Source organism: Dreissena polymorpha, chromosome 4, assembly GCF_020536995.1.
Source record: "Dreissena polymorpha isolate Duluth1 chromosome 4, UMN_Dpol_1.0, whole genome shotgun sequence".
NCBI lineage: Eukaryota > Metazoa > Mollusca > Bivalvia > Myida > Dreissenidae > Dreissena > Dreissena polymorpha.
This window is the reverse complement of record NC_068358.1, coordinates 52,737,631-52,752,582: the sequence shown is the minus strand read 5'-3', so window position 1 is coordinate 52,752,582 and position 14,952 is coordinate 52,737,631. Positions and strand designations below refer to the sequence as shown.

Below are 14,952 nucleotides of genomic sequence, written 5' to 3'. Positions count from 1 at the left end.
ACTGAAACAAATATTCTCCGCATGTGCAGATACTTAAATATAGGCCCTATTTAAGCACATGTACAATTTTGTGACCACCTGGGCTGGGTCAAATTTAACCCCAGGGGCATAATTTGAGCAAACTTTGTAGAGGACTACTATATCTCACTCCATACAAAATGTGGTGGCCCTAAGTCTTAGATGTAGAGTTAAGGACAAGAATATTTTTAACGTTTTCAAAAAATAAGCAAGATACAAGCGTATATAATGTTCAATTTTGTGACCCGCGGGTCAGGGTCAAATTTGACCCAAAGTAACAAACTTGGTAGATGACTTTAAGATGTTCCTGCATACCAAATTTGGTAGCCATAGTCAGAATGGTTTTCGACAAGATTTTTAAAGATTTCACAAAATAGGTGCTTTATAAGCGTTTATTAAATTTTGTGACCCCCCGCAGCAGGGTCAAAGTTGACCCCAGAGGCATTATTTGAACAAATTTGGTAGAGGTTTATAAGATGTCACTACATTCCAAATTTGGTAGCCCTAGGCCCATTAGATATGGACAATTTTTTTTTAAAGTTTTCACAAATTAAGCACTTTATAAGCATATGTTCAGTTTTGTAACCCCCGGGGCAGTTTCAAATTTAACCCAAGGGGCATAATTTGAACAAACTTGGTAAAGAACTATTACATGTCACTACATACCAAATTTGGTAGCCCTATGCCATACTAATATGAACAAGAAGATTTTTAAAGTTTTCACAAAAAATGCCTAATATAAGCATACGTTCAATTTTGTGACCCTCAGGGCAGGGTCAAACTTGACCCTAGGGGCATAATTTGAACAAACTTGGTAGAGGACTATAAGATGCCACTACATACCAAATTTGGAAGCCCAAGGCCCAATGGTTATGGACGAAAAAATATGTGAAGTTTTCACAAAATAGACCCTATATAAGCATATGTTCAATTTTGTGACCCCGGGGCAGGGTCAAATTTGACCCCAGGGGCATAATTTGAACAACGTTGAAAGAGGAACATTCCTAAGAAATTTCATCACAATTGGACCAGTAGTTTAGGAGAAGAAGATGTTTAAAGAAAACGTTCAGGCACGCACGCACGACGGACACAGAATCATAACATAAGCCCCACTGGCCTTTGGCCAGTGAAGCTTAAAACAACAAAGAATACAATAAGCTGGGAAATTATGTTTCACACACCATCTGTGGTTTAATGCACTGCCAAAAATATCTTACAACTTAGGTGAAACATGAGAAATACAACTGACATAAGAATCACAACTATGTTCGTCATCGAGAAGGAAAAACAATTATGTAACAGCTATTAGATTTCATAGCTTATCTATATACAAGATGCAAATTACAATTGGTTTGATGTCAGGCAACAAATAACTCGCTATTGTACATATTATTTTCTCTGATTTTGTTACTCTGATTTGTCCGTTTGTAACCTCTGACAGGGGGCTTCTCAAACCACTCAGTCCGTTTCTTTTTGATACAGGACTCAAATGTTTAAGTTGAAATCCACTTCCTGCAACTTTCCTTGCAACACCTTGACTTATAACTTTTGTATCAATTATGGTTTGTAAAGATTTGATGTTGGAAGCAACATTTAGTTACACATTGTATGTTAACACTGCTCGGTAAAAGCTGAATGAATATTTGTTAACAATTTTTGGTCAACAGGAACAGAGTTCACTAACTTTTGTAAAGCTAAAATATCCTGTATAGCGCCATGTGCCATGTATAATTCACCAATGACGTCTTTAACTAAATGTTCCCGCTTATATGATTTCATATTTGGTAATATTTCCTTTAACATTTTTAAGTATCTAAAAAGCAACAAATATTTTGCTGAAACTCAAACATTTTTCAACAAGTATGGATAGCACGGAGCAACACTTTACAATCAAAAGACTCTATATTATGCCCAACTGAAATAATTGGTGAACATTTCTGTAAGAATGTTATAAAACTTGTCAATGCAGATTTGATGGGGACAGCTGTTACTGTTTGTCTCTTGACAAGCATAGAGTCGCTAACAACTGTCACTCCAGTTATTTCTGACGCTTGCAAGGAAATCTTCTTCTCATGAATCACATATGTTGAAAATTGACCAGTTGAATGCACTGCAGCTATCTGAATTATGTGAGAAGTGTGCTCTGAAAAAACAAAACAAAAATTTTAAATAGAAATTGCACAAAATCCATTTTAGCCCCGTTAATCACAGAGCCCTGGGTCGCTCCCCCAAGTACAATGTAAACTTCTTAAAATACATTTGAAGTGTTTACAATAAATATAAAAGGTAAAAACATTGCCCCCCACCAGGACAGGACTTTTTTTTAAGCTTAATGTGAACAATCGTAGAAGAGGTTCCTTCACATTCATTCTCTATGCATTGTGGTTTAAGAGAATTTTCAGTTGAAGGGTTATTGATCGGAAACAATTTTCACACTTATTGTGACCTTTGACTAAGTGACCATAATTTAAATGGGGGTTATATACTGTCCAATTATCCCTATGCACATGGAGAGTAAAAAGCCAATCAGTGAAAAAGTTGACAAATTATTGATCGGAAACTTAATGATCTACCCACAGACAAACATCCAGCAAAACAATATTAACTCTCTCTTCCAAGGGGGGCATAATAACTGTTATTATGAAAATTGAAACGCTCTTTTCTTCCATTCATGGATATATCAAAGTAAGTTGTTGGCATCTAATGATCTTATGTATTCATAAATCTGAAGAAGCGAAGAGAAGAGTGTTTAAATTCTTAAATGATGCACAATAATGTACTAAAGCCAGTTGTGGGTAATGTAACATTGCATCATCTTAGTGGTATTTACTATCATTTTATCAATAAAGATTAAGAATGATGTATTATATGAAAGCAAAATGAGAAATTAGTCTGAACATAACTCTTGTTGCAATTCAATCATATGCTAGGTTGACCAACAATTCACACGATATCTCTTACACATTGAGTTACTCAGCAGTAGCAGGTTGAATTATGTTATACATGTAAGTAAATATGTATATTTTTTAATAGAAGTTCAACTTTGGAGATTTAGAGTACCTAAATACCTGAATTGGACCAAGATAAACTTCTGTATGTGCAACACTGTGAATAAGGAATATGTTAAAAATAAACTTTACCTAACCCTCTTGTTTCCAAATCAAAGAAAACAAATTCCTTCCCAGTAGTGTCTAGCCCTGCTGGACCAGGCTTGGGTATAGGTGGGGGTATAGTTGTAACTTCAACGTCTTGGTCCTCTATGTTTGAACTGTATGTTGGTCCCGCTCGTACTTCTTGCACTGTCCTTTGAATGCCTGAACAGAAAAACAGAATTTCAAATTGGAAAATTTGCTTGCACCTTCATGGGTTATCTCCGATTTTTATTTAAAGAAATGATTACACAGCACATTAATGCTTTTACAATAATCAATTTACAAACATTAGCATATGCTTTTAAATGTTACTACTACTTTGCATATATAATTGATGGATCTATTGATACAATCTACAACAAGAAATGTGTCCACACGACACGGATGCCCCAAACTCCAACTTTGTAACTATATAAAAAAATAATCCATACAATTGTAAGAAACCCAGTTTGGTGAAGATCGGATGAAAACTACTTAAATTAGAGAACAGGCACGAAAAGTGTGAGGGACTGACCGACCAACGGACAGTGCGAAAACTATGTCGCCAATTGGGGGCATACAAATGAAGAATACTGTGTTTTAAATATAAAATGCCCATAATTAAAAATACCGTTCGAGTTTTAAGTCTTATGCGTCACTGTTTTGCTGCACGAGTAACAGCTATAGCCTTTCTTTTTTTGTGCTGAAGGTCATGGAGAAGGGCCAGTTTCGATGTGAAAGTCCCAGGTGAAACACCCAGTTTTTGATTTACCTGAAACAGATTGCAGTAAATGACAGAACAGTTGACAATGCACAATGCTAGAATATGCTTATGCGGAATAAAATAATATGAAATAATGTCACTAATTTACAAAAGTTACAACATTTTATAAGACCTAGTGATCTACATACACACAAATAATAATTAATGCAAGCCCTTTATTTTCAAAACCAATACGTATTTGACAAATTGAGAATATTTATGTTTTGTAAACTTGTAAAATTTCATATTTATTACCGGTATTAATAACTAGGACTGCAGGAAGAAAATAAACTTATGTCACTTTAAAATATACATGTTTAACTAAGGACAACCATTCACATTCTACTGTAATTGTGTTTACTGGCAGTAAATCAGACAAAATATGAAGGAAAAATATAGCAAGTACAATATAAAAAATGTATGCATGTAGACTACACGCGAATTACTTAGAGATAACTATCTGAATGTATTCAAAAGTATCAGTAATTTAGACAATAAATCATGATATAATGCACCAATTAGTGCTGCAACAATACGCCAAAAACCGTATTGCAATATATTGTCAGTTCAAAAACCTGTATTGCAATATATCGCAATATATTGCTAACTTGTACCAAAATTATAACTTGCCAATTACACGATAATCCCATAAATTCCAATTTTAAAGCAAATTCAGGTAAATATTTACTATAAATGTGCTCAAGAATAATAAGAAACACAAACATTCGCAAATTTTCTTAAGTATCAAATACATTTTTGCAATTGTTACTATTTAAAGATGTGATGAAATAACGTCCAACCGGGGCGTTTTTCCCACTGAACACTCGTAATTCAGCTGACGTGATGTTCCCGTTTTTATACAACACAAAATACACCCATACTTTCCATGCGACGTTCTACATGTCTGTATAATTTTCGCGCGCTTTTTATTGAGACAAAGGATAAAGCACTTTTTATTTGATGCTATAATTTTTTATTGTCGCGTTAGCATTCAAATTTGGAAGCGTGTTTCCGAAATTCGGATTACAAATAATGCTCAAATCAGAATCAAACGAAACATTTACAGCTGTGCGCAATTAATTCAACGATAATCTGTTCAAAAGCATCGAATGAATGCTCCCATGTAACAACGCTACTCCGTATAATACACTTTTTAGAATGCCATTTTTACGTAAAAAATAATTTACACTGCTTTGTTTTGTTTACCTTTTTATCATTATTTCGGATGGCTTTTCTGGACGAAATGTGAATGAATTTTTGTAAAATTTTCGTACCGGTATGATGAAAATCATATCGCAATACAATATGCGGATTGCGTATTGCGATATATACCGATATACCGGTATATTGTTGCAGCCCTAGCACCAATGTACCAAAAAGACAAAGAAGTCTTACCCAAATGCAAGCTTTGTGATCATGTCATAAACTCTGCCATGTTTCCGTCCAGTAGCCGCATTATTTACTGCACCACAATTGCTAAACTGTATGTCCAAAACACATGCCTGTCCGAAATCCATGCTTTCTACAGTGTTAAGTAAATTCATGGGCACTTGACAAGCACTGCATGCTAAAAGCGATTCGGTCAATGTGTCGAGTTCAACGACACGTCTACCAATTTTATATCCAACTAGCATCGCTGTTGTCACATGTGGTCACGCTTACCAACGAACCGATAGAAAAATCGTCAAAATAACAGTGGTCATACCGGAAATCCTGATTTTCGGTGGAAATAGTCTTTCTATTGAAATCCACATTGTTCTTTTGAACGTTGTTGTTTTCAATACCTTTTAAGTTTCGTTTTGTATTCCGAATTATATCCAAATTAGACATTTTAAATGAAAATTATTAAGCCAAGTATCTGATTCTCATTGTTGACAAATTATCGTTTCGTTATCAATAGACGCTTGCATTTGCACAGAAAATAACATCTACGGCGTAAGCAAGCGTTTCATCGATTTACAGACGTTTCGCGCCCAAGTCTTTTCGCACCCTAGCTATTTCGCCCCCAAGACGTTTCCGCCCTGGTCGTTTCGCACCTGGTCGTTTCGCCCCCATACTAGCGGAACAATAGTTGTTGAGTAGTTTAATTGATGACAATTATATAATTTTATTAAGAGGATATTTATCACGTCAATGACTAAACTTATAGTCTAGACTCTAGAGTAGTAACAAAAAACTAAAAAGAGATATTTTTTCTGACCTATTTACAATTTAAGATATAATTTTATAGATTAAGTACTGATGAATTACTGTCTTTTTGTCAACTACATACAAAACTACTTAGACTATAGCAATGTTATTTAATTAATTACATATAATATATCGATGGATTATATAATAACTTTTTTATAATAAGTAAATGTATATCGTTTTATTAGTAAATCAAGTACATAGATGAACAAGTTGAATTATCATTTCATTATAAATAAATAATAATAATAACCCTAAAAAAACGACATTTTAAAAATCATTTTTACTGTGAAGCAAATACACGACGATCTTTATCTGATAGTTAAAATAATATTACGCAACAACATCGGATTAGTGGCAATGTTAAGATAAGCTGTCCGCATTGAATGGCATGTTTATAACACCTGTTCATACTGTTTATCAAATATCCATTTAGGGAGCACTTTAAAAGAAAACTGATTTGTTTATTTATTGACAATCGAAGGCGGGTGTCAGTAATTGATTGTTGCCTAAGCACCACTTTGTGCGTAAGCTGTCAAGTTATTCAATGGAACTTATCGCAATTAAGATGTTCAATTATGTCTTACGACTTAAACATAGAGTTTCAAGGTTTATTTCTCGTCCATGACATGTACAATATAATAATACATAAAATAACACAATTTACAAACATGCATGGCCAATCTTACAGATTTGCCCCTGTTAACCTTATGTTAAACACCTGTTATAAAATATTGAAGTTGATACAACACTGGTGCTTGTAAAACTGGGTACTAATGCGCATAGTGAAAAATGGTGTAAAAGAGCGACGACCTAAGTGAACTGGTTAACAGTGGCTTTCTGTATTTTTCCTATATAATAGATTCTATACACAAAATATATTCAATATACCATCAACTTATGACTAGAATTTCTTACTATACACAAGTACATTATATAACAGAGATAATAAATATACTATCGCTGCTATTTAGATAAAATAAGCAACACTACTACTTATTTACACATGTCATCACTTTCTTATTATTATTTCCATTTACAAAGTCTTTTTTAATTGAATTTAATAAATAGTAATACTAATAGAATATCACGCATACAAGAAACCAACTGTTTTATATCCATACATTGTATTGTATTAAATATGAAATTGCACTACATGAATATTTTTTGGAATATAATAGAACAGAACACATAGTTTATTCGAGTAAACATAGCACACAATAATAAATTACAGCAAAGCACATTTATAAACTGAATGAGTCGTAATTATTTACATTACAATATATAGCAGCACTGTTATTCTTTTAATACAGATCTCCAAATGTTTTCACATTTCGTTTTCTACAAATGGTAAGCGCTATAGCTACCATAACTAACACCTGTTTTATCACAATTACATAATGAGGGAATGAAATGCATTGTTAATTTAAGACTCATGCTATTTAAATTTACGGTCAATTGCCTCATATATATATATCTATATCTATATAACCCGCTTATAAAAGATACTCATATCAAACTGATTGGATTGTGATTATCAAGTCAATTAAAAAAATATCTGCATTCATTTTACATTAATATATATACTTATGGTGGCTAATTGCTTTTATCACCTACCCTTTGTCGGATAAATGCGTGATATACTTACATTATTGAATATAATGGTCACCAATTTAACTACTCAACACCTAGTGTTCCACTATATACTTACATTATTGATTCAGGGTACTTTCTTTGATGATTATATAATGGTCACCAATTAAACTACTCAACACCTAGTCCCTGGTCGTTTCGCACCTAATATGGGGGCGAAACGACCAGGTGCGAAACGACCAGGGCGGAAACGTCTTGGGGGCGAAACATCCGAGGACCGTTTCATCGATGTCGATCACGAAGTGACGTCAAGCAATCGAACGCTTGGTTTCAATGCAGTAAATCTCGAAAATATGTAAATGCCGAAAATTTGAAGGCGCATTATCAAAACAGTAAAACTAGAATTTACACTCGTTTATTCCAACCTAATATTTTGAAACCGTGAAAATATATAAAGGTTTTTAATTTTCACGATATAGTGAATCAATTACCGTAAAGTGGAAACGATCGAACATCCTTAAAGTAATCGTAACCTGTATGGACTTGACGAAGACTGAGGGGATGCATGAGTCTGTTTAACCTGGTTGGGACTTCAAGATAAGATGGGAGGGATATGGCCACAAGATGGTGGTAGACTTTGTAGAAAAGGACAAGTTTGGCATCTATGCGTCTGTTGAGTGTATTTTGCAGTTGTGTGACACTAGTGTAATGGGAGTAGTCATTTTTTACCCATCTGACTGCTCGCCGCTGAATCATTTCTATGTTGTGATTGTTGACCTGAGTGTGTGGTGACCATACGGGGGAAGCATATTCAAGTTGGGGACGTACTAGTGTTTGATAGGATATTGGTTTGACCTTGTCATGTTTTGTCTTGATGTAACGTTTGAGGAGACCTAATGTTTTGTTTGCATTTGTTGTGATCCTGGAGATATGTGTGTTCCAACTTAAATCATGGCAAATGTCAACACCAAGGTATTTTGCGTCCTTAACTGGGGATAGGATTTGACCATGGAGCTTGTATTGGTACGCAATGGGCTTACGATTCCGTGTGACATGGAGAACCTGGCACTTGCCAGGGTTAAACTCCATGTCCCATAGCTCTTCCCATTTCTCTAGTTTACGGAGATCGTATTGTAACCTTTGACAGTCCACCTCAGATGCCACTGTAAGATAGATGGCAGTGTCATCAGCAAAGAGGCGAACTTGGGATGTAACAAGGGAAGGGAGGTCATTTATGTATAGGAGGAAGAGGAGAGGGCCGAGGACAGATCCCTGAGACACTCCAGAGGTAACTGGGACTTGGTCAGACTTAGTACCATCTACTACGACTGATTGGGATCTGCCGATTAGGAAGGACTGGATCCAGGATATGGTCTGGTCAGAGGCACCATGTATCTTAAGTTTATGCAGAAATTTGAGGTGATTGATTTTGTCGAAGGCTTTACTAAAATCCAGTAGGATTAGGTCTGTCTGTTTACCTGATGCAAGAGTTTTCGCTAAGTCATCCACTAACTCCACAAGCTGAGTCTCACAGGACCGCCTTTCGCGAAACCCGTGTTGCAGCTCATAGAGTATGCTGTGTTTGGATAGGTTAGATGCGATAATGTGTTCTAGTAGTTTGCATAGGACACATGTAAGTGATATGGGCCTATAGTTTGCTGGGTCGCTAGTGTTACCTTTTTTAATTGAGGAGAGACGTTTGCCTTCGTCCAATCTGATGGGAGTTGACCAGAGTCTAAGGACTTTTGGAAAATCAGTGACACTAGGTCAAGGATCTCATGCCGGACTTTCCTTGAGGACAATGGGTTTGATCATATCTGGGCCAGCAGCCTTATCTACTTTAAGGTTTTGAAGTAATTTCAAGACTCCTTTGGGGTCTATTTCTATCTTGGGCATGGTGGGATAAGGTGAATTTCCTAGGGTATTTCTGCATAGCTGGGATAGAGACAGAAGGGAGACTCCTGAGAAAACAGATTGGAATTGCCGGTTTAGGATATTGGCTTTACCAAGGCTTTCTGAGATAAGGTTTCCGCTTGTCTGACATTTGAGTGGAGAAACACATTGAGTGTCTTGTTTGGCATTTTTATGATGGAATACAACTTTTTAGTGTTAAATTTGCTGGAGTGAGTGTCGGCATGTTGTATATCTAGGATGTGATCAATGTATAGTTCATATGACCTCTTTATTTTGGATTGAATGAGGTGTTTGATGGTTCTGAATTTCCTAATGTAGGGGTTTTGACCTTTGTGTTTTTTGACCTTTTGGTAAAGGAAGTCTCTTTTTCTGATTAATCTTTTTATGTCTTGGGTAACCCAGGGGAGAAGTCTTTTGGAGCCTACTTTTTTGACAGGGACAAATTTTGAGATACCTGCCTGGATAAGGGCCTTAAATTGGTTCCAGAGTTCATCCGCTGATGAGGTCTCTGTGTTTTTGAGGATGCTGACTTTGGAGGTATTGATTAAGGATTTGCTAATTTAAAGCTTGACACTTCCATCCTATGGTCGATACATAAACAACTTACAACCCAACATAAAATGCATTTTAAATCAAAATGTCTCACTTTGTGTTAAACTTCTTATGTATTAGATTAAGAACTGGGATGCCTACAACAATGCGTGTGATACTTAAAAATTGTAATCAATGATCATTACTGCTCTCTAGTCTTACATAATATATATAGACTAGTATAGAGATCGTACCTTTTGCTTCGTCTGTGCCTGTGGAATTTCGAATTCGTGGACATGTTTCCTGAGTCCCTGAGGGCGCCGTCCCTGAGTTGTCGCAAAGCACAAAACTAAAATAAGGAAAGTAGGCGTCATTGTCTGTCCTCAATTACTGAATGATCATGTGCTATAAGAAAGAAAGACGTAATGGTCCGGTGCTTTTCTACGTTTCTTCACTTCCGCATTGCAAACCAAAGTTCTGCGTCACACGAAGGCTTTGCGGCGACACGAATTACCAAAATCTACCCAAATCTACAGAAACCTTCCCATATCTACCCAAATCTACATAAGTCTTTGTAAAAAGAATTCTCTTGCATCATGGGTACTATTGTTTTGTTTTATGCTTCATCTTTACACGAGACAATGTGTAATTTCCTAATAATGGGTAGATCTGGGAAGATTTGGGTAGATTTAGGTAATTCGTGTCGACCTTGTAAAATAAGATTACAGTGTTAGGGAATGCTATCGTACAGCAATGTAGTGTCCACCAATAACCGATGCATACTTTCGGAATTATAAATTACATATTTGTTTACCTATGTTCACTATCGTAACGGCGGTTACATTATAATGCATAAGACGCAGGGGAGATAAGGGTTGATCGTCTCATCAAATTATTGTCTGCACTCACTCACGGAGCAGTGTTGCTTTGCTCAAACACCGAAAGCGCTCGCCTGTCGCCAGGTGTTCTGAGCCTCGCAACATAAACTTCTCTCTATTCAACGCTAACCTAGTATTATCTTCATATTTCTGAAACGGATACTGTGTAGGCCACTGTCTGCGATATTTTCTACAAAGAAACTTAAACTCAACAAAACATTTGCTTTATCAACGATTTAAGTAATTTGCTTTAAGTTGTGTTTGTATGTATTTCGTTTTACCTTGAAGTCACGGATAAGCCGTGAAAGTGAAAGCACTTATTTCCAATGGGGTCCTTTGGTTTTTGCTGAAGAGAAAGAAGCAGAAGAGACAGTAGTATGATACAAGGAATCCGGGTGCGATACCCTAGCTCTTTGCAAATAGATTCCTTGGTTCGTTTACGTACTCAGTGTATAGAACCGATACACGCGAGAATTACATGGGTTTCATACCAGTACATCTCTTGTTGGTGGGAAACACTTGAAGCATTTCTGAATTTTCCAGTGCCCTGGCCAGATATTGAACCGGGGACCTCTGGAATGATATACAGAGTGTTACCACTCGACCACCGCACCAACCTAGTTGTGGGTGGCAAGTAGTGCGTATTGATCTGAGCTTCACTGAACTGAGGATATCACTGTTTGAACGTATTCATTATTGCAAATCAAGGTAAAAGTAATTGTGTTGAATATTGGTTTTGAATCTTTTCCAAACGCTCTTAGTGAACTTTTATTATGCGATGTTGTTATGGCATTTGTATTATTTTATTAGCGCCACCTCTAATGTATTTTTTGGAAGTTGATTGGTCACGAAGATCCGTCTACATTTTTAGACACATTTATCTGTAACGCGTGTTAAATAAAAATGAATTTTACAAGAACAAAATCATGAGAGTATATTGTCGCCTATTTGTCCACTTGCAAATTCATCACACCTTCTTTTCAGGGCTTAAATTACCCATGGATAAGACCACAGCGTTTCAATTTAATGATTTGTTTAATATTTAAAGGATCGTGACATTTTCATAATTCAATGAATAACACAAGCGCCTTCCTGTTTAATATATGTCGTTTTTAATTGGTAGATCAGACAGCGATAGTATTTTCTTTAAAAAATATTTTTTATCATTCTGTAAAAAATAAGTTTTATGTAGATTATTGATTCATGATTCGATACATGGGAAAAAGAATATGGTTGTGCATGGTAATTTTGCATCATTCTGAAAGAAGTCTTTACTACTCATTGAGGCAGGAAGAAAGTGAAACAATTAAATATAAATCCATTAGAAAAAAAGATGAAAAGGTTCTTATTTGTCTTCGTTGGGACCATTTTTCCAATGTTTGTTTTGTTTCTCTTTTTTGTCGTTGATGTAGATAATGAAGGCCAATAAATATATAATGTAGTTAAAGTTGGCTCCCATTTAACGAGCATGGCCTTTTGATGGTTAAAAAATATGCGAATGCATAACTAAGGCTTAAACGGATGCGTAGTAGTTGTTATGCTATGTATCTATAGAGATCATTTCAGTGTGCCTACCCAATAATACTATACGAATCTTGGCTTTATTGCACTGCTTTTATATTGATATTCGTTATATGCGTTATATATAATTGTCGCAAAAATAGTGTATTCAATATACTGAAACTGTCAGTTTATATTTATTTTTGTTTCGGCTATGTCATTGTATTTGTCGAATCTGACACGTAACGCAAATTGATAGTGTCCTATTATCTAGGCGTAGGTACGTTATGTTTTGTTAAGATTTATCAAAATATTTTGAATAGCACACGTAGGATGCAAAAAGGTGTGTGCTTTTTATTTGCTGTGCGGTTTCACTTACCGATTTTTTAAATGCCCAAAACACTAGCGTAAATGTAATTAACCAACTATTGAAATAAACTTATCAACTCATATATTGTATAAAATTGCATCAACTTTTCACATACATTCAAAAGGAAATATTAAATGTGGGTGCAATCATTTGCTCTTAAAATGTTAAGTTTATAATTTTAACAATGTTCATTATTGTTTAAAATATTTTATTTATATACACCGTCCGCTTGTTTAAGTTTTCTAAAACCTTCTTTAAAATATCATTCAAAGTTATTGTTTTTTCTAACGAGGCTTTTTTTCTGGCAAAAAAGCAAACATTTTTTCTATTGAATAGCTTGCATGGACACTCCTTGCGTGCTCTGCGTTCCGATATTTGCACAAACAAAAAGTCATTTTGAAATAGCATATATATTTATGATTTTGCGCTGTTAAATAATGCTCTACATTCAACAGTTTGGCGCCATAACGAAACGTAAATATATAAAAAAAGATCCAGGGCTTTGTATGTTGGATTTAATTCAGAATTAATTAACTGCCATACAAATTGTATGGGGTGTATTGATGAAATTTGGTAACGACCTCGTAAACAGTTTACCTGCTACGTATTGCCGGTATTGCACGCCTCTGCATGTGTGCTCTGTTTACTATCCATACCTTGTAAAGGCCTGTAAATCAAGCATTACGGTACGTGCACAAACACAAAACTTGTCTCGAAAACCGAAACTATGTTTACATGCCATTGAATAATAAATTAGATTTTACCTTTCGATAAACACCCATTACGAATCCTCATATTAACGTGCGGCCTTTCCTGGATCTCTCAGCTTTGTACAAATCATATGACACGATATAGATATATTGTTTTGCTATTAACAATTTAGGGATAAAATGGCTGTATTTAAATACGGATTTTGACTGTGAATGCATATAGACTCAACCATATGCGATTGCAATCATGTTAATATGTCTTTAATATGATATGTGTTTGTGCCATACTTAAAAATTGACCAATTGCTGAACATAATGTTGTGTTTTTATTGTAAATAAAGGCGGACTTGTTGCATCCTTTGATGTACTTACGAATTGCAGATAAAACTGGAAGACCAACGTGCCGTTGAAATATTATAAAATATTTGAGCGGTAAATACAACATATGTATTCAGATGTATTAGGCTGCTCGCTCTCCTTATGCCTAGCGCCTAGAACTTGGCAAACAGCGTAGACCCAGATGAGACGCCGCATGATGCGGCGTCTCATTAGGGTCTGCGCTGTTTGCTTAAATGAATTTTTGTAAGAAATATTATAAATATAGAAATAAATATAATCGACATCCCTAATTTTGGAAATAAATTGATCCAATTTAGAAGGATGGGAGAGTCCACTAGGCATAAATGGGTTAATCTGGCTAATAGTGTTGTTCCTACTTGAAACGTATTTTGGAAATGTTTTTAGGAACAAGGTTTTATTTTCTTCTAGTGATATAATTATTAATGTTCGTGATTTACAAATAAAATTTAAACTACATACAGACCTTTAATTATATTATACGAAGCGATTTTTATGCTTTCCAAACATGTACTTTGAATTGTTAGCCGTTGCGTTACAATGCAATATTTTGGCGATGTTTTCACACTGTTTATGTGTTCCAAGCGTTAAATTAAATTAATGTACTTGGATCAAGGATGTGTACTTCTTAACTATCTCATCGAGTAAAAAGTATATAGTGTTAAATTGCAGCGCTAAACACGGCGAAGTTTTTTTTTTACCACGCTTAATCGATATAAGATGTTTTAGTGTTAAAACGTTAAATGCAATTCAAAATGCATAGCCATACAATGCTTGCGAATTAACTTTCATGATTTGCAGTAGGCTGCTCCTTATTGGCAAGTGTCCAAATCTTACATGCTTCGGAACAGGTAAACAGAACATATTCAGATACAGGTTACTCCCGTAGTCGTTACACTTTAGAATTGTAATTCAATCACATGCTATAAATGGACAATAACTCGCTGGTGTATTATTAATGACATGCCTTTTAATTTAGAAAAGTACTTCTAGCTTT

General features: G+C 35.2%; 1 protein-coding gene and 1 long non-coding RNA gene across 3 annotated transcripts in view; both read right to left on the bottom strand.

The window, feature by feature from the left end:
* LOC127878428 (uncharacterized) overlaps positions 1-10,610 on the bottom strand; it is a 34,786-nt gene extending 24,176 nt beyond the window's left edge. The window contains exon 1 of the mRNA XM_052424953.1: positions 10,395-10,610. Within this exon, the coding sequence (XP_052280913.1) occupies positions 10,395-10,514 (120 nt within the window). The 5' untranslated portion in view covers positions 10,515-10,610. The remainder of the gene's footprint in view (positions 1-10,394) is intronic.
* Positions 1,599-5,831, bottom strand: LOC127876133 (uncharacterized). Of its 2 annotated transcripts, XR_008047667.1 has the most exons (5): positions 5,697-5,820; positions 5,308-5,569; positions 3,781-3,921; positions 3,159-3,332; positions 1,599-2,161 (listed from the first exon to the last, which is right to left on the bottom strand). It is a non-coding gene; the product is annotated as an uncharacterized LOC127876133 (long non-coding RNA). The 2 variants fall into 2 exon arrangements; XR_008047666.1 differs by having other exon boundaries at positions 5,308-5,831.
* Positions 10,611-14,952: the final 4,342 nt, after the last annotated feature.